The sequence below is a fragment of the Delphinapterus leucas genome, chromosome 8 (assembly GCF_059928025.1).
Source record: "Delphinapterus leucas isolate spDelLeu-1000000601 "Yukka" chromosome 8, BTC_Dleu_Yukka2, whole genome shotgun sequence".
Classification (NCBI taxonomy): domain Eukaryota; kingdom Metazoa; phylum Chordata; class Mammalia; order Artiodactyla; family Monodontidae; genus Delphinapterus; species Delphinapterus leucas.
In genome coordinates, this window is record NC_143136.1 from 77,958,070 (window position 1) to 77,978,355 (window position 20,286).

Here is a 20,286-nt window from a genome sequence, read left to right on the forward strand (position 1 = left end):
TATAGTAATCTTACAGAAAGACCCAAGGGGGTGTGATTTTACATATATATATTTATATTTATATATATATATATATATATATATATATATATATATATTGAGCTGTTGTTGAGAACCACAAGTTTAAATGTTTAAACTTTTTCCTTTACCTTCAGCTCTTAATCTTAGGTACACATCAAGATACACCTAATCTTAGTGATGAAGGCACACTTAATTTAGTGACGCTCTTTTAGTGGTATTTTACCCTGTCAGAATGTCATCTTTCCCATAGGAAAGACCAACTTCATCTCATCAATCTTGGGAATGTTTTAAATTCCTTGAGGTTATCGATTCAGATTCCACCACTCTGGGAACACATACATACTCTGTTATATGTGGGTGTTCTTAAATATTACCTATATAGGGACTTTTTTCTAATGGAATGGTTTCTTTATCAAAATGCTGACATTGTTTTTTTATTTACACAGGACTCTCCAGAGTCAGATGCTGAACGGGAGAAGGATAAAAAAGAAAAAGATCGGGAAAGCGAAAAAGACAGAACTAGACAAAGATCAGAGTCAAAACACAAATCACCTAAGAAAAAGACTGGAAAGGATTCTGTAAGTATTTAGAATTCTTTCATCTCTGCATTTTCAGAGTACAAAAATGTCAGCTACTTTTCACACACAGTTTTCTAACGTATGTGATCATGAATGACCCAAGTTAAGCATCCTAAATTTTATATTCCTTAAAAAAATAACATGGCATTCTCTAACAGTTGTTTAACCCACTAAGAAAGGATATATTCTTCTGCTTTGTACATTCTCACAAAGAAATACCAATGGACATTGTCTACCTAATTTAAGAATATAAACTTTAAGAGATTCAAATCAGGTTTTCCCTCCACCATATCCACAGTTGTCATTGTTACTAAATCCAGTTTCAAAAGGTAGCTTTCCAGCAGCTTTTAATCATTGGGAGGGAAGAGTTGAGGGCAAGTAGATAGGAGGATACAATAAGCCAGATCTAATGTTTTATTATCAAATTACATAATTAGTCTTCAGTTTCCCCCTGTATGTGTGTTTGTGTATGTATGCCAGAGCACAGTAACACAAGCCTTCTTCACCTTGCCGTTCGTTCCACAAATGCTGTGGGCTTTAGCAAGTATAATGCCTCTGAGTTACCAGTTGAGAGTTTAAATTGTGTAGGTAAGCCCTGGTCTCCCTCTGGATATTCTCATTCAGTGGGAATAGGGTGGAGGGTTTTTTTTGTTCTTGTTTTGTTTTTAAAGCTGCACTGGTGAGTCTGATGCACATCCTTGGTGAGGAATGATGATTTCCTCTATACTTACTTAGCAACTTAATAGTTTCTTCTTCACAGTAGGTTAAATGAAATCCCTGAAGGGGGAAGGAAGATAGGTGAAAAATCTACTTTTGAAAAGTTGCTTCTCACAGTTGTTTTGGTTTTTTTGTCTGTTTTAAATTTTTTCCAGCCAAACTATTGTCCTCATAGATCTGGAATGTTTCTTTATCTGGGCGCAATAGTATGCTTAAAGCTTGATACTTTTATGTAATATAAAACACTTATAGGACAACCTAGAATCGGAAAAAATAGCAAGGAATATAATACTTAGGAAATGAACACCCAGCTTCCATTAAATGGAAACAAGATGTTTCATATTCAGTTGTATAAGAGGAAGAAAAACTGGTACTTACTATTCCCCCGATCTACATATTAATGTAAACTGAAAGTAAACACCATATAAAAGTCTCATTCTAAGTTAAGTGTCTCCCCTAATGTAACCAAGGAGTACTTAGTTAACAACCCATTGGTAGGCTTTTAGGAAAGAGATCAGTCTTCATACCCTACGATGCATTTGTTTTTGTGGAAGAGAATCCACGTAGATGTGGCTTCTTTTTTCAAAGGTTCATTACTACTTAACCTTTTGAGTCCTGACACAAATATAATTGTATTCGTTGTCTTTTCAGGGTAATTGGGATACTTCTGGCAGTGAACTGAGTGAAGGGGAATTGGAAAAGCGTAGAAGGACCCTTTTGGAGCAACTGGATGATGATCAATAAATTATACCAAATATGTTTACAGTATGATTTAAAGTCTAATTCAGACCAGGGATTCTATTTTAAGTTCAATTGAAATAACACTGGGTTTTAATTATATCACAGAAAAAAAAGTGCATTTAAGTATTGTTATTGTGGACTTTATAAAAAGCAAAGGAAATTGAAAATAACTTTTGATTCTGTATCAAGAATCATATTTTCATACAGTCATAACTGTCTTTCTGTGACCCTTTCATAGGGCACTGCAGAATGGATTAAAGGTGGCAATTTACTGATAACTGCAGGTGTCTCTACTTTGTTCTAAAGTCAAAGTCATGAGGTGATTTGATTTACTTTATAGAAGTTGGATTTTGAAGATATAATGAAAATTTTTTAATATCTAGTAGTACAAAAAAAGCACCAGCAACTGATAAAACTGCTTTTTTGTGCACTATCCAACTGGTTGAAGCCAATATGATCTTTTAAGGTGAACTCAGACATAGGTGTTCTTAATGGAAACCTGGTAGACCCTTAACTATAGTGGTGCTATTGAGCACTACTATAATAAAGCCACCATTATTTTTTATGAAACATCTAAATACATTTTAAAAAGGCTATTGTGAGGGCATTATTTTGAGGTGATGTTTAAAAAGTTAACATCAAATCAGATTGTAAATTAGCTTAAATATATTGCCTTAAGGACCTACTAAAGAATGTGCCACCAAACTTTAAGTGATGGTTGCAATATCCTTGTCTAAAACAAATCAATGTTGACTTAAACGATTTCTTTAACAGTTGTCTTTTTTTTTTTTTTTTTTTTTAAATCCGATCTTTCTCTTGCTTTTTTTCATTGAGGAAGTCTTTTACCTTCCCTCCTCACTGAGAAGTACTGACTTCGTGGTACACATTCTAAAGCATTTCTGATTTGAATATTTTTGTACATTTTTATCAATTATTAAATCTTCTCTTCTAGTGTGTACTAGTATTTATTTCTACTTAAACTGCTCAGCTGTAAAAAATTGTATGATCCTTTAAGGGTTAAGATACTAAAATCTCTGAAATTTTGCTTTAGCTAACCCACATAGCTAAGTTACTTTCCTTTTTTAATATTTAAGAATATTATAAATCAGTGCATTTGAGACCCCTGTATTTGTTTTTGATCTATGAATTTCCTACAGAATACTCGAAGAAAGGCAATGGTTTGAAGTTTAGAATACTCTTTACATGCTAACTTTTGAAGGTTGGTAATGTAATTTATACTATTTTCCTTCAGTGCAGGAGATTTTTTTAAGTAAATAAGTAAATTATAGCACATAGTCTTTGGTATTATCTTAGGTATTTTTTTATTTTGGACACTTTGGGCAATCCTGTTTCAGGTTGGGATTCAGAAGAACAAAAAGTTTATTTTATTTTTCCTTCACCATCCTGATTTGAAAGTGGGACTGACCAGGATGACTCTTTTTCCATCCCTGCCCGCTTTGTTTCAATTAATCTAGCATCCACTATTGAAAGGCTCAAGGCAGGTTGGTGGGGGGGGGGGGGGCAGGGAGGGGGTCCTGAACTTTTCTCGCTGCCAAGTCATTTTTCTGCTGTGAAATATGACATGACTTTGTAGAAAGTGAGAATGACTATCTTTAGAAAATGTGAAGTAGCCAATTGCTTGCTTGAGGTTAGTCTCCTATTGTATATTAGAACCAAAACATATTAACAACAGCTTTGGCAACAGGGAAGTTGCCTAGACTTAATTTTCAGAGGTCCCTTCGTAATGATAGTTAATATTGCTAATCATGTCAGACACTTGACATGGAAGTCAAAGTAAAATCTGCATATGATATTGGCAGAAATACTAGTGATGTTTCACAAGAGAATGTAGAATCTAAAACTTCTAATTACTTCCATGAATGATGATTTTTTTAAGTACAACTTTAAAGTTTTGATTTTTCTATTTAAATAAAAAGCTATTGATGTGGTTTAACATGTCCTCAAATTAGATTTCTTATTTCTTATAGAGATACTGTCTTATCACAACCTCAGATCCCTACAAGACAGTACAAATTCAAGTTTCCTTATAGTTAATCCATGAAAACTATTTGACCTAAAAGCGAAACTGATAAACAAATTCTAACACAAAATACAACATCCTTGTTATAAAACATGTAATTGAAGTGACTATAATTCCTTAGTGATCCCATCAAATGATACTTAGTTGCCAGAAAGATACTATGGCCTGAAGGTACAGGCAATGGGAAGATTTTTTTAAAACAGAGTTGTGTGTGAATATTTTTAATCCATTTGATTAGGTTTCTAAATCTTCAGTCTGGTAAAAGTTGAAATGTCTTGGAATATTGGTTAGAGTTGAACAGATATGTTAAAAATGTGTTCAAATAGGAAAGTATTGTTTATATTCAGATAAGGGGAATTTCTGCTTTTCAGTTAAGCCTCAGACTTTCAGGTAAATGTTAAGGGCTTATCTTCCCTCACTATCAATCATTAATGTTAATGAACTCTTAGATTAAATTCACTAATACATTTAATAATATCATGCTTAATAGTCAAAATCCAGAACCTCAAATATTTGATGTTTTTATTCCTCCCAGTACATAATTCCTGTGTGGGGAAATTGAATTTGTATGAAAAGTTAATGAAGTATAAAGAACTCTTTGCACCTTTCCCAACTGTATTTAAACAACGTAATACTTCTAAATAAAAGCAATGGTCCCAACATTTTTTTTTAACACAGTGACGGCATTTCATTATCATTACCCAAAGGAGCTTCAGCATATAGATTATTCATGGTTTTCAACAATAAAAATACTTTTTATGCCTTGGGAGTAATACTTTTTATGCCCAGTAAATTTGAAAATGATCAAAGTATCACAGCTATTTCATCTTTTAATTTTTGCTAATTGGGCCCCATATTATCCAGCTATAAAATGAAAGGGATTGGCCTAGAATTCACAGCATTAAGACTGTAAAACTTCTTGAAATATCTGTGTACATTTTTCTGGAAGGATGGTCCATAGTTTTCATTCGGTTACCAAAGGGCCTGCATCTTGTGTTAAGAAGCATTTGCCTAGATGATCCTGGTTTTCTTCGCATGTTAATGGTCAACTGAGTGCTGACTAGGCAGCCACTTTTATTTTTGCATCCAGAAAGGGGTAGCTTCTTTATTTAAGGATTTTCATTTAAAACTTGGATACTAAAAAAAAACCAAAAAAACTTGGATACTATTTAAGAGAGAGCTGTTTCTAATCAGAGTACCCAGGGAAGAGTAATGAATGCTTTTTTTAAGAGTTTATAGGGTATTTAAGTATATTATGTAATTTAAATGTAAAGCCAAAGAACTAAATAAGCATTTCTGAAAGCAAAATGAGGCAAAGCACGTTAATTCCTTATACCTGAAGTCAGACTTTTTTCTATTCCCTTGGGGATTTCTCTCAATACTAGGTAGAATTTTCTTTTACATTTTCTAGGACTCATTTTACATAAAGGAAAAACAAAATAACGTCATGAGTAATTTTCATGGAACTGTGTTCTAAATCTCATGCTATGGTTCTAGTAATGGCATATAGCAGTCTAATAATTCTTACCTTGCTTGTTAATTTCTTACCTTGCTCTTAAGTTTTTCAATTGTTTTGATGTAAATGATGGTCAGATTCCTTGGGGGCAGGGATTTCTGTTTCACTCACTGTTTTATCCTGTGAGTTAGAACAGTGCCTGGTACATACATAGTAGGCATTTACTGAGTGAATGTAAAATCTTAGTTGACAGACGTACTCATCCAGCATCCATGGTACTCGTCATCTGTTAAAGGGCTTGAAAAAGCATCGTTGCAATAAACCATACTAAGCCCCAAACTAATTGAAGTACACTAAAGATAAGTTCTAGTGACTGTACCTCAATCTTAACTGTTACTTCAGAAATGTCCAAAAGCTTGTTACGTGAAAACATGAAACTTTCACGTGGTTTTTGAGTAGGAAAGGCAATCCCTTGTGATGATTTGAAACATACCTTCTTTCATATCATATTCATACTATTACCACAGTAGTAGTTTAAAAGTAGTAACTTTTGAGGAGCTAACATTTAGCTAGACAAGAGTTGATCTAAAGGCCCTAATGGACAAAAAAAATTCCTATTTTAACTTCTGAGAAGGGGTGAATAATGGTGACAGGGCATGCACTTCAGTGTTCTTGGAGCTAACAGGTGAGGTGAGAAGTGAGCAGATTTTGCTCCAGTTACCTACACACTCCCCCCTAACCCTCCAAACATTACTTGGTTTCTCTCTACCTGGCTTAAGTTCCTTAACTGCAGATTTCCTGTGCTTTTTGAACTTGCTATATAAAAACTGCTCTTATGATTCAATATGATCTCGTTCAAGGCCACCTCATTGTTAGTGACTGGTAATTGACTATTAATTTGATGGTAATTTGTCCTAGGTTTAAGGTTGATGTTTGCATTTCACGGGAACTGGCTAACCTCGCTCCAGTTTTCATTCAGACTATGAAAGTGGCTGCCTAATCTCACATCAGATTCAAACTAAGCCATTTCTTGATGCCCTTCTTTTATGCTGTTCCTTGGGGGTATCTAAATGTGGTATTTAGAAATATCTTTTTTTTTTTTGGTCCTGCCTGCAAACTTTTTTGGTAGGTGTTGATCTCTTGCCTACCTCTGCAACTAAACTGAAGACTTGTTCTGAAAGGTGAGTAATAGGGGGAACAAGGTTTCTACTTTGTGTTTATAATTACCAGATTTTCTCTTATGTTCATATATTGTTCTGATGTAAAGAACATCAATTACATAAAAGTAGACCTTTTGTAAATAAATATAATTTATTAGAAAAAAATGGCATCTCTTACTAAGTTGGATTTGTGTCAGCTTTTTCCTTTAAGCACTGTCATAGGCAGCAGTTCTGTGCTGTAAGATGATAGATGCCCACATTCTGTTTTCTCAGTGTAATATTTGCTTTTCTCTATAAAAAGATCAAAGAAAAGTTTGTCAACTTTCGTTCACACATTTGTTTCTTCAAGTTTTTTCTTAGAAATAGATGGGGTATTAATTTTAGAAAAAATGGAAGATTAATCCTTTGGTATGAAGTGGGCTGATAGTATATTCACCTGTGCACACATTTCTGATAAAAACAACTATATTAGGGCTAAGAATTTCATTATCAAATTTAAAATTAATAGATGTGAATTATAAAGCTAATATTATGAAAGTATTACAGTGTAAAATTAGGTAATTCTACAAAATCCAATACGTTGAACCAACGAAGTCAGTGATACCAAGTTCCGTCATCTACTGAGCATTGTTGAGTCATCAGGGTCACCGGACATTCATTGCAGTGTCATTGCAGTGACTTTTAGTGGGTTAAGATTTATAGTTTTAGTCACAAAGACTGGGAGAGGGAAACAAATGGGCTTAACTCTGAGTCATTAGGAAATATCTTTTAAAATGGGTGCCGGGCATTCCCTTACTCTCCAGTGGTTAGGACTCCATGCTTTTCACTGCAGGGGGCCTGGGTTCATAAAACAATCCCTGGGCAGGGAACTAAGATCCCACGAGCCACACGACGCAAACAAAAACGGGGGGTGCAACTGATAAAAGATGTCCAAACCCAACTGTATCCACTTCGTTTGACCTTTCTGTAGTTTGGGTTTGAAACATTCTGAATTTGTAGCATATTAAAGATCTTACTTCCTTTACCATGAGGCACTTCTGGTACAAAAAACAATTTTTGCAGTCTTACTAACTGCAAAATTTAACTTTTTTCCCTTCTTATAAAATAAAGCTTCAACTATAAGTCTACCTTGGGGATATCACAATAAAGCGAATCACTCAAAATGTTTGGTTTTCTTGTGCATAAAAGTTATGTTTACACCGTACTGTAGTCTATAGTCTATTACATGTACAATAGCATGTCTAAAAAACAATTACATGCCTTAATTAAGGAATAATTTATTGCTTAAAAACGCTAACCATCATCTAACGCAGGGTTGCCACAAACCTTCAATTTATTAAAAATAAAAAATTATCTGCAAACGCCATAAAACAAGGCATGCCTGGACATTGTGTAACTGTGGTGCAGTGGAAAGAACACTGAATTGGGAACAAAGACCTAAATGCAACAATAATTCCTTAAAAGACTGATTTACAGCCCTCTAAATAAGTTGTTTTTAACCACTTGGACAGTCTCCTAAAATAAATTATAAATTTCTTTGCTTCCCTAAAAAAAATACTAAATGAATATACTAAGAAGAATATACTAAACTTTTCTGATAACTTGGAGTTATTACAAATACCAGTATGTGTGTGCAGTGGATCACACGGCTTGTATTTACCTGGCCAACCAATGTGGTCAGATGCTTGGTACTTCTGTGCAGTCCACCTGTAGCCTGTGTATATGCAACATCCTCATTACAACAAATGTGGAGAGACGCAATATCTCACCAAAAAAGAGTGCTATTTCTCTGGAAGTAATAAATTCATAACTAGGATTTTGGAGATACTAAATCTCAACACTAAAATACTCAATACTATCAAATAAAATCTATTTGGTTCCTATGTTCCATACAGCAGGTGATCCAGAGTTTGTAGAGGGAGGCGTTTTTCTTAAAATTTACCAAGTATATTTAGATTATGAATTCGAGCAGCAAGACATGCCTGTTTGTTTCTAGAAGATAAGAATGTACATAAAACCCCCTAAAATATAACATTGAAAGACTGCAGCATATTACAGGATAGTAGTGTAAATAGTTTATTTGCTCATATGCCATGAAAAGACCAGAAAAGTAACATGAACTGCTTTTATAAAACATTTCTAATATTGCTAAGAAGCAGGCCCATTAACAGAAAAGAGCATGCCAACATTATTGTCTATTTGTAGATTAATAAATAGGCAATTATTTTAACATGTTCATCAGTATTGAGCTTTGGAAAATAGCTGCTCTGTGGTGAGGGACCACCTATTTGTGTTGTATTTATGGTCAAATTGCTTTTTTCATCAAAATGAATGTTGAGTCAGACAAAATCTTGGCATGTTCTTTTTTAACGTACACATTATGAAAATGTGCTAGCAGGTGGCAGTTTAAAGTAACCTTTCTGTAAATATGCTAAAGTGAAAATGTAGTAACTGATCCCTAAACTGTCCTTGTAGTTAAATATATATTAAAAAAAAAAACCTATAAGTTAAAATAACATTCAGATTGTATAGCATAGGCTGATGCATTTTTAAACAATATTTACAATATTACCCCAGAGGCTTAGGTGGGAATTAAAGAGAAGTGTAAAAACCATAAAAAACTGCACCAATCTTATAGCAAAATATCTGTACATTTAAAAAGAGATATATAACTACACATTATCCAAGGGAAATGGGACCTTCACCAGAGTTCACATAAGCACAACAAAATAAGAAATTCAGTGGTTAAATACTATACAATAAACTTTACAATTAATATACTGATGTCATGTACCAAAAGGTAAGCCAGAAGCAGAATGTATATTATGAAAAGTACAAATTAGCTTCAGTCCAGTTTTTGACTTTGGAATGGATCAAGTGCCCTGCCAGAGAGGAAGGAAAAATAGCAGTGGCTTTGTTGGCCGTTTAGTCCCATTACATATCACTTAAACTTAATCCTGATGTATTTCAGAAATTTAATTGCAATCCCCCATAAAGTAATCTTGGAAATGCAAGAATTTTTAGCTTTGATATATGATGCCAAATAAATCTCCAGTCTACAAAAAGAAGGGGGGCGGGGGGGGGGGAACCAACCCTGCCGATTGTCAGGATAATAAGGCCAGGATTCTAACACTACGCTGCTAGCAGAAGTAATCTTAAATGCTTGTTGATAGAGCTAGTGAACCTCTCCCTGGCTAGCAAGGCACTGATTTCTATTCTCAGGATTGACCCAAAATGGCCCTCAGAAATCCTAATACTGATTACTGAGATGTTAATTTTAGTGCTAATTAATAAACATTTGCATTATTTTTTAAAAGCTGCCTCTAGCTGAAGAACACAGTACTGCAAATAAAGTCTTATACAACATCTGTGTGCCATCATATCGTCGCATTCATACCAATGAATGTCTCTCATAGGGCATCGTACCCCAGCACAGAAGCAGAATGTGAAACAAGAGTTGACTGATTCTGTGCCACTGCAATAACATCATGTTTGTACTTTGCTGGGGCTTGGTTATGGATAGAAGGAGTTTATCGTGTGACTTTTTCCTTCTTCCACGTTGCAAGCCCTTAAAAATACCAAGTTGATGGGTATGGCTGAAACACAAAATTAACTCCTTAAAAGACATGTCAGCAAAGGAAGCCCACAGCAGATGCATCCATGTTATTTACAACTTATCAGGAAACCAGGGTGGGCCATCATGGGACAATCACAATGGCAGGTAATGAATGTAATATGAATTTTACATTTTGGTTAAAAATTGAATAACACACTGGTGTAAAAAGATACCTAATCAAATCAAATCCTATTGCTTTGATTAATCTGAGCAGGTACTTCCACTTTTAGGCACTTGTTAACAAAGGTTGAAAGGAGAGCCCATCATTTTTAAATTCCTATGTGTTTGCTAAATCTGAGCCCTTAGAATATTTTCATCTATGTTCAAGGCTGCAGTTAAATGATAGCACATAAAGTTCACATGGTCAGTTTCATTCACACACACCCTCTATTCATACAGGCAGGTCTCAGGTTCACATGGTTATTTCGGCACCATTAACAGAACGCAAGTTCTGATCATCAAAGCGCCGCCTGACACTTCTCCTCACCGCATCGGCTCGTCTGTATGGTTGGTTTCTAAGATCTGTGAAGAGGAGAGCACCAATAAGAGAAGTGGAACCTTTAATATCATGTTTCTAAGCAAGATAAAGGCCGGCTGGCAGCCAATCAAAGCAGCTTGTGTAGAAGAGTCAGCTAATGGGCCCTTCAAACTCATTGAGAATCTGAGCCAAAACATGTACTTTGCCCTCAGTATTTACAGTCAAAACAGCATGTAATACTGGTGTGATTCTGGGCTCTTTTAGAAAACTATATGAGAGACTGCTTCTGTCACTGGCCAGAGTCTAGCTGAAGTCTTATTTTGAAATGTTTCTTCCATTGGAAATAGCTATTGCTTAGTAGTTATTTTTCTTTCCAGAAACCTGAATACCAACAACAACTGCAATGAATTTTAAACTGCAAAACTAATAAAACAGACTGCCCTGTCCTGTCTTATCGGAAATTTTTACCAAGGAAGGAACTTATGCTTAGTTTGCAGACACAGCTTCTATTATTTTTATTACATTAAAATTAGCTGAAGTCAGATTTTTATTTTGCGAATTAGAAACATAATACTCAACCACTGAATAAAAGTAATCACTAAATCAAAATAACACTCCATTCCTGAACATTCTTTGCTGCCACCCAAGATTTTTTGTTTTTCATTAGAGGGGCAAGGTGGTATGGGCCCTCCAGATTCTCCAATTTGTACTGCCAATGAACAGCAGGATGCCTAACTGACAGACAACAACAAAATGCCTCGTTGAATGAATGAATCAACGATTGCACGTCATTTCAAGCAGGCATTGTTCTAGAGGGATGAAGTGAGATGAACAGGATGAATTTTAGTATATGTAAGCACTCTTAGTGTGAAAGCATGCTTTCTTGATGAATAAGGCAGGTAGCCTAGCCAGCAGGTAGCCTCCATTTAATGGAGTCGGGACATGGTGAAAAGCAAAATAAAGCAGGCTTCATACTTTTTCCCCTTGTTTTAATTAGTTTGTAGTTCCCTTTCATTAACTTAGTATTGTTGATCTCTGTTTAGAAACAGTCTTACCTTTAGAAAGGGAAACACAAATAACAGAATTAAAACAGATTTAATCTTTTTAATCCCTTCACCTACTCAGATTGAAAATGGATGGGCCATACCTGGTCCACAGAATGTTTGGCCCCCGACTTAAATTTTTAAATACGGTTTCCTGCTATTTAAATTGGTGATTAACGTAAAAGCCAAGGTTTCTGGCTTCTCTTGGAAAACTGGAGGATCTTGCAGTACTGGGCCCAAATTCTAACATGGCAAAAACTGAGTGAGTGCTCAGTTAGGCACAGTCCCCACCAGCTCCTGACTCATTGGAATCTGTGACTCTGCCCTACTCCTAAATTCAAGCCAGGAATAGTTTTGCATGCCCTAATCCTCTCAAGCCTTTGCTTCCTTGCCCAGAGTGGTAAATGGAGGTCAGAATTCCATTTCTGGCTAGGGATATGCAGGAACCTGCAGTTCTGTGGTTCCTGAGTCCTCTGAGCAAAGACTATAGATCAAAGACTATAGATCACATTCCCTGGCCAGGACTTACTCTCAATTTCTTCAGATCAAAATGGGGTTAACTGAATAACTTGAAGGCCAAGAAGGGGTAAAGGGAAGGACAGCCTAGCACCCAAAGCAAGTATAACCATCAGCAAATACCCGTGCCCGAGCCATCACACTTGAGGACATGGAAGCAGACCAAAAGGTCCGAGAGAGAGGCTCAGCCGCGCATCATCGGAATGTGAGGTGCAAAGACTTCTCCCCGGTCAGACTCTCACCAGTATTACCCTCAGCCATAGATTGAAATCATTAATCTGCATACAGAGAGAGGAGGAAGCTAAGTAAAAAGTGATGCTTGCCAGCTCTGTGTATCCTCCACCACCGGTGTGCTAGAAGAAATCCTTACCCTCGAGTGAACATTTGGAAATTTAGTGATATTATTCTTCTTTAAAGCTAAACAGAAAAAAAACAAAAACACAAAATGATGGTTAAGTAAAAATGGGATGAAAATGGAAAGCAATTCAACTTAGTGAATAACATTCCCGGGCATGTTAGCCAACAGAAGAAGAAAACAGGAGGCCATACTACAAGAGGTGTTAGAGAACACAAGGGAAGGGTGAGCATGTCTTCCCACCCAGCTCTCTGACCACCCAGATCCAAGCTGCTTTGAAGTTTGGCTCCAGAACAATAGTTCAGCAGCAAAACTGACAATAAACAGTAGCCAAGTAGATGACAGTTTCTAGCCTTGTTAATAAGTACTGGTGGGATAAGTACACTATAGAACAGGCAACAACACACCACATCCTTTGATATCTTCAGAGAAAGAGGAACATACATAACAAGTGCAATTCATAGAAGAGTTAACGCCACAAAATAAACATGTAACCAGTTCCATGTCAATCTCAGCATGGGAGTCAAACAATGGCTGTTTCACATACTCCAGTTAAGAGTGTGTCCTTCCCTTGTTGTTATTCTAATCAACTGGGCACTACAGAGAAGTCTGTTCCTTATTTAACCATCAAGAACTAAGCCCAGGCAGTTACTTCTTGGGAAAGTTATTATTTCTGGTGCCTCCATCTTGACCAAAGGAGCAGATCCAGATATGATCTCATGACAGAAGAAATGCTCGGGGTTTGACATGGAACAGAGCCACCAGTGAAGAGGCATGAATGAGATAAGACAGTGGGAGCTCCTAAGCCTTTGTTCTCATTTCTTGCTTTGCAGCCTTGCTCCAACATGGAATTGCTGATAGCTGAAATTTGGGCATGACCCTGGGAAAAGAGGTGAGTATAAAGCTATAGATTGCCTATATCAGCTTATACAGGCTTTCTAGGTCAAAAGAGCTCCCTGAGTTTAGCTTGTACCATAAGCTCCACCACACTGTGGATGATGGCTACAGACTATATAAGACAGTTAAGAGAGACCCAATTTAAAGCTGTGTGTAGTTCACAGCTCCTTCTGCAAATCATTTTGCAACTTTAGAGCACCTGAGAGTTTGTATAGCAGCTCATTTTACTATCAAAGCATGCTAAGTACAAAAAGGCTGGTTTAATATCTGTAAATCTATTCAAACACACTAAGTGCTCCATAAATGTTAGGTATAGTAATTACTGTTATTAATGACTGTCATTTTGTGTTCAAAGATATTAGCCCCCAATTCTTAAAAGCAACCTAGTTGGTCCCAATCCTGACTCTCAAAGAAGTGTTCTATTCATCGTTTTCTGAAAATTTCTACAAGTAATTGTATTAATTCAACTCGCACACACCATCACAGCCATGTGGATTCACAGATGTATTGAAAGTGCTAGTGAGCAAGCAGTTATGACTGAAATGCAAAACCATGCAGTGTGAAGACAACATAAAATACAACATGATGGAGATGGCAATTCCATGCTAGGATGTTGGGTGGCCCTGACACACAAACAGAGGGTCATTAGGGGTCAAAAAATCTGTAGCAACCTTTTAAGAGCATCAGGTGAGAAAGAGTAATAGTTTAGTAATGGTATTCCTCAGTGAGAACAGGTTCGCAGAAAAATCGAGAGCCACGCTTGGCGGTGCGAGCAGTAAAGGGCACAGTCTTCAGCACTGCATCGAAAATGACAGCCAAACAAGACAAACAGAAGAGAGTAAGAAGCCAAGGTCTACTGCATTAGTACACGGTTAGTGCTTTGTTAATCATACCTGGGGTAAGGGTGGCAGAGGTGAGCAGGAAGGGTGTAAGGCAATATATATACCCAAGTGAGCTAATAAAGCCTAGAAGAGCTACTCAGTCTTTACTCAGTCTGGGGTAGAACATGGAAAATAGTCCAAGGAGAAAAAAAAATCTGCTCCATAGACAGATATTCATTTACCTCCTATGGCATATCAGGTCAGACAAATAGAAACTGTACATTTCACAAGCCAGGTGTCGCTAAGCTGGAGAACAGACTGATGAAAATGGCACTCTAAGTTCTTAATGTGCCATGGCTGGATGCTTCTCTACCTACAAGTCAATCTTACTGTGGCCCTGAGGCTAAGCGGTGCCACCCAAGGAGATCGGTTCCTGCTCCTGCTCATAGCAGAGCTGCTCCCTCAATGTGGGAGAGGCAAGGAGAGAGGCTAAACAAGGAAGCTTTATCTGGGAGCCATCTGCAAGCCACTGCAGGGTGAACACAGACACGGGCAGGCACAAATGTACAGAACACGTGTGCACCCTATGTAGAGACCCATCCCACTGCTTACACTGGTTTACTCTGGGCAAGGAACTCTTTATTGACTTCCGTTTTAGTGATTTATTCACGTATTTTATTTCCTTGGGTCTGAGGTGATGAAAGAAATCTGATTTGGGCAGTTTGGGATCCCTATTTCCAATGCTGACTACGCTATTCACAAGAAATGAGAAGTCAAAAGGCTAAGAGTTATATTTTTTAAAAATTAGGACAATTGAGGAAATGTGAATAATGACTAGCTATTTGATATTAAGGAACTCTTAGTTTTGGAGGTGTGTGATAATGGTCTTGTAGGTATGCTTGTTTGCTTTATTAAAGAGTCCTTATCTTTTGAAGATATATGTGGAGATATTTCCAGATGAAATTGTATGTCTTGGATTTGCTTCAAAATAATTCCAGAGGTTAGGGGGTGGGGAGTAGGTAGAAGCAGACGTGTAACAAGATTGGCCATGAGTTGAAAACTATTCATGGGTGAAGGGTACGTGGGAACTCATCATACTAATCTCTATACTTTTGCGTAACATTTCCTACAAGAGAGGTTTTAAGTACCTTGGAAGCTGATAAACAGTATTCCTATGCAACAAATGTGAAAGGAAAGTCACTTGTAGCCACTGCCCCAAATTATTGCCCTGATCCTTAAGAGGGAATGCAGAAACTCAGAAGAACTGGTTCGAGCAGCAGGCATTAGGCTACAACTTAATCAGACAAGAACCAATCTGGGTTAGGCACCATTCCTAGCTGAGAGAATGACCATCCCCCAACCCTGGGCTTCTGGCCTGTTGGTCTATCTGCATGAAAGCACCAGCTCCTGATTTCCTAATATCTTCACTTACTTTGAGTGCGTAAAAAGGCTTTTAAAGAGCATGTTGGAAAAGCATGTGTTGACTGTGCTTAGTATAGTATGGGTCCTGTCCATAGTAGTTATTAATCAGGCAGGTGGGTAGGAGTGGTCATGAGGGAGAAAATGGAGCATGGTGACAAATCCAAGACAACGGAACATCATTAGGAAAAGGAGCCCTGGTGAAATCTACAGGGTTCCAATGATACTGAGAAACAGAGATTTTTTTTCGGAGAGAGTGTCGGGGTTCTTTGACAGGCAGTATACAGGCTACTATAAATATATTTCAAATACTAGCATGGAGTTTCTCTGTAGTTCTGGATCTGAACAAAATCAACTGAAGAACTTGTAAACCCTGGACAAAATCGGTAGCATAATCTGTAAATGGCCTAGTAACGGTGAGGCCAGTGGGATCTCCATGGGCCACAATGAGAAAATAGCCTTTACCTGTGATAATATCTTCAATGGCACCGTCTTTTCCTTCGTATACGTGTCTATTATCTTTAACTTGTCGCCTTCTTAATTCCGCAATTAATTCTTGCTGCTGCCTCTTTGATTTGTGGGAAGGAGACTGAGAAGAAAGAAGAATGGTAGAGATTAGTGGGACCAGCACCCACTGGAGGTTTGGGAAAATCCAAAATGTGTCTGAGCATTTTGTTACTAACAAGCAGCCTCAGTCCGAAACACAAACAGCACCATCCCAAACACTCTGCTCAGCAGAGGAAAACTCAGAAAGCTTCTAGGAAGAAAAGCTTTTGCACTAAAGAACGCACAAAACTGGCAGCAACGGGAAGGCTGGACACTATGGCAACAAGAGGCAGCTGGTAATAACCAGTGACTTGTTAACCTTTGGTCCAGAGGATCCAGAGGAAGAATTCTTCGACCTGCCAGCCTTCGTGGTCTTCACCTATGTTGTTTCCCTCCATAGAATGCTCCCTCCCGTTCCCAGAGAAGCCCTCCCACTATCAAGGCCAGCATCAATGGCGACCCCGTGAAGCCTTCCTGTCTTGGGACACTAAGCCGTCCAATCATCAGGTTACCCGGGACGGCCTCTCTGTGTATCCAACTGAGATTTAAGTTCCCGATCTCTATGAACTTGGAAATGCCACACAAACATGCTCGCAGCCCCATTCCAGTGACTGCTGAACGAAATAACGAATGAACAAGTGTCCATCTGCCAAGTTTCCAAGGCCTAGAAGGAAGCGGAAGGCATCCTGTGCAAATCTGGCTTCCTGGCCTCTTGACGGCTCCATCTCAGGAGCCTGGCACACCTCACCTTTGGGTCCTGCTGCTCGAGCAGAGCTTCCTGCTCCAGGAGTTTCTCCATCAGCGCTTGTTCCTGCTTTTTCCTCAGCTCGTTTTCCTCCTCTGCTTGCTGGGTAAAATCAAAAGTGGCAGAAGATTATGTCAGTGGAAATGCCAGCAGTCAAGATTTTTAGAAGCCATTCTTAGAGAGTCCTTGGTTAGCCAGGAATTAGAGTTAAGGGAAGGTTTGGAAGATCTACACTATGTGCCTGATTCGAGGTTTTGCTGTCGGTCTATATCACACCTCTTCATAACCTAGTAGTTGAGATTCACCCCCTTCCAGAGAATTCCTTTCCTGATGGTTCTCTCCCCACTCAGGCTGCTTCTCAGCCTCCATACCATATATATCGGGGAACCTCCCCTTTTGGCAGCTCTGCTCAGTGATTTTCATGTGAGATTGTTTTTCTTACAGAATCTTTCCCCCTCCCTACAGCTTCTCTGAAAGGAGGGTCTCAGATTCCTCTCCTTTTGCCCAATGTTAGGGGAAAACCTCCATTCCCTTGCCTCTTGTTTCCTCAGGAGCCTCACCAAGTTGACACTCCTGGGCTTTCTTCCCACAGCTCACTCATTTCCAAGGGAGGCAGTGACAAGTGTGATGAATTAGGGACAAGGAATCCAACAGGCTGACCTCAGCTCAGCCCCGCGGGGCATCCCCTCTTTTGAAGCCAGCCTCCTTAAAGCAACTTCCAATAGTCTAGCTGTGCACTGGTAAGTCATCTAATTCAGGGCCGAAGGGTAAGCTCACAGAGACACACCCTGTCCTCCAATCCAGCTTTTATCAGTAATAAAGTTTACGTTTTCATCTCTGTTGCTTTTGTCTCGTTTCATTTTGGTTCAAACTTAGGAAGAGAAATGACAGATAACATCCTAAAACCCTAACATCCGCCCATCAAGTCCCTGGGTCAGTGTCAGGCTGGGCAGTTATTCACTATGTAATATGTTAGGGCAAACAGAATATCCTGCCACGTCCCTGCCTGATAAGCGCCTCACACAGCCAGCGAACAGGACCCCGGGGAGAAATGATAACGTGGAAGGAGCATCTGATGGGCTCTGACCTGTCACACCCCACAGACCAGCTTCTCTTTTTCCTCTGCTCTGTGCACGACCCCGCTTAAGGGCCAGACTTGGAGACCAAACAGGGGCACTTCCCAGCTTGTATTATACAATTTAAAAACAGCATATATTTTCTTTTGAGACCTTAGACTTACAATTTTTTTTTTTTTTTTTTGCAGTACGCGGGCCTCTCACTGTTGTGGCCTCTCCCGTTGCGGAGCACAGGCTCCGGATGCGCAGGCTCAGCGGCCATGGCTCACGGGCCCAGCCGCTCTGCGGCATGTGGGATCTCCCCAGACCAGGGCACGAACCCGTGTCCCCTGCATCGGCAGGCGGACTCTCAACCACTGCGCCACCAGGGAAGCCCTAGACTTACAATTTTTTTTAGTGAAGAAGCATGGTCCCAGCTCATACCAAGAGCTACCTTGAGTCATCTCGGTAGCACATCAGGGGACCCCAGAGCACCACAGCCAGCAGCCCTGGTGACCAGTGCTTCTTATTGCTCACGGCCCCCAGGCTCTCGCACGTGGGCTTGGTGCTGTATTTGTGTTCATCCTCGCTGCCGGGGACACTTTCTTTTTGCTTGTGATACCACTGCTACGCTAAGCCATGCTGAGAGAAGATGGCTAAATATCGTAACCTTGTGAGTTTCAAGTAAAAGGCCCAAGGATGGTTCTCCAACGCCATCAGATGATGGTGAAGTGACCCACTGTTTCCAATCACATGTTTCTCAAAGATGTCCACAGCCCTGCCGCATCCCTCCCCGCTCCACAATCACACTCCTCCTTCCTAGACCAACATTACCCAGCTTGTACATAGACAAGCCTGGAGAACACAGATCGCAATGTCTCCTAAGAGCACTGAAGTTCCCTCATGCCCTGCCCTCCTTGTCCTCCTTTCTCAAGGGACAAATTCTTCTGACACAGATCTTTCTGGGTCACACGCTTTTTCAAGACCATGGTCCCGGATTATGTCATAGAAGGCCTCCCATTTAAAGGAAGGGCCATTATGGGTCCAGATGAAGAAACAGGGATCAACTGTCCTTCCTAGAGCCATCTTTTGGTCCACACTAGAGAAATGTTGGTCCAGAGGCCCATGGGCCTGGGCAGAGCTACGACACAAGCAGGCTCTCCCTGACCTCAGCGACAGTGCCACTGCCATAGGCCAGGGCTCACTCCTTCTACCCTTTACCCACTCAACAACTCCACGGGAGGCCTGGGTTTCTCAGTCCTTCAACCTGCCTGCGAGGGTCAACAGTCAACGGGGCAGCAGTGGTCCTGGATCTCACTTTCCCACAGGCAGCCAAGAGCTTTTGTTTGGGGGCTGAGCCCCCAGCTGGCCGGGTAGAGACAGGGAGCATGACGGGCTGAGGGCCGCAGGAGCAGGGCCAGAGACTGCTGTCTCGTCCTCACCACCCATATCTGCTGCCCAAAGGCACAGGGGAGGTCTCTGCAGAGCCACCGAGACCCAGACACAGCTCGAGGAGGGCACCCACTCGAGAAGTAATGCCAAGGAAGGCTTGACAGAAACCAGGCTCCTGCTTACCTTATAGGCTTTCACAAACCGGACAAAGACGGGAAAGAAGACAGAGGGTGGTGTCGTCTTGGGGTTTTCTCCAAAATACTTCACCACGTCATCGAAGGCATCCTGTGAAGAAGCGAATTTCTCTTGAATGTCATTTTTCCAGCATTTGAACTCGGCACTCTGGGAGAAGAGCTGCAGCACCTCCCACAGGTCTCTGGCCTCCATCCTCCCTCACCTCCCACAATTCTCTACAGCCTGTGTTTCCTCCCAACACCCAAAGGCAACCAGAAGAATGCAACACTGCTACACTGGGACCTCCTGCCACTTCTACACACACACACACACACACACACACACACACACACACACACACACACACACACACACGAATGAGGAACTACTCCTTTCAAGAGCATCCTAAAGCCATGGGAAGACTCCTTAAAGCCAACCAGGTTAGAAGGGACCTTAGAAGTTTGCTCAGACTCTAGATCCCAGCTCACTGCTTCAGCGTTCCTTACCATAGCCAC

At 39.6% G+C, this 20,286-nt stretch overlaps 2 protein-coding genes across 11 annotated transcripts in view; one reads left to right on the forward strand and one right to left on the reverse strand.

Moving 5' to 3' along the window:
* The window catches only part of PRPF40A (pre-mRNA processing factor 40A), a 54,809-nt gene extending 51,796 nt beyond the window's left edge, over positions 1 to 3,013 (forward strand). For all 5 annotated transcript variants that reach the window (XM_089916819.1, XM_022569731.3, XM_022569732.3 and 2 more), the window contains 2 exons: positions 468 to 599; positions 1,968 to 3,013. In XM_089916819.1, the coding sequence (XP_089772945.1) occupies positions 468 to 599; positions 1,968 to 2,060 (225 nt within the window). In that variant the 3' untranslated portion in view covers positions 2,061 to 3,013. The remainder of the gene's footprint in view (positions 1 to 467; positions 600 to 1,967) is intronic.
* FMNL2 (formin like 2) overlaps positions 2,832 to 20,286 on the reverse strand; it is a 310,739-nt gene continuing 293,284 nt past the window's right edge. The window contains exons 23-27 of one of the 6 annotated variants that reach the window (XM_022569730.2): positions 19,781 to 19,882; positions 17,154 to 17,252; positions 16,325 to 16,448; positions 12,738 to 12,784; positions 2,832 to 10,852 (exon numbers count right to left, since the gene is read on the reverse strand). In XM_022569730.2, coding sequence (XP_022425438.2) covers positions 10,814 to 10,852; positions 12,738 to 12,784; positions 16,325 to 16,448; positions 17,154 to 17,252; positions 19,781 to 19,882 — 411 coding nt within the window. In that variant the 3' untranslated portion in view covers positions 2,832 to 10,813. Of the gene's footprint in view, positions 16,449 to 17,153; positions 17,253 to 19,780; positions 19,883 to 20,286 lie in introns of all 6 variants that reach the window. The other 5 variants (XM_022569728.2, XM_022569727.3, XM_089916816.1 and 2 more) reach the window with 5 other exon arrangements.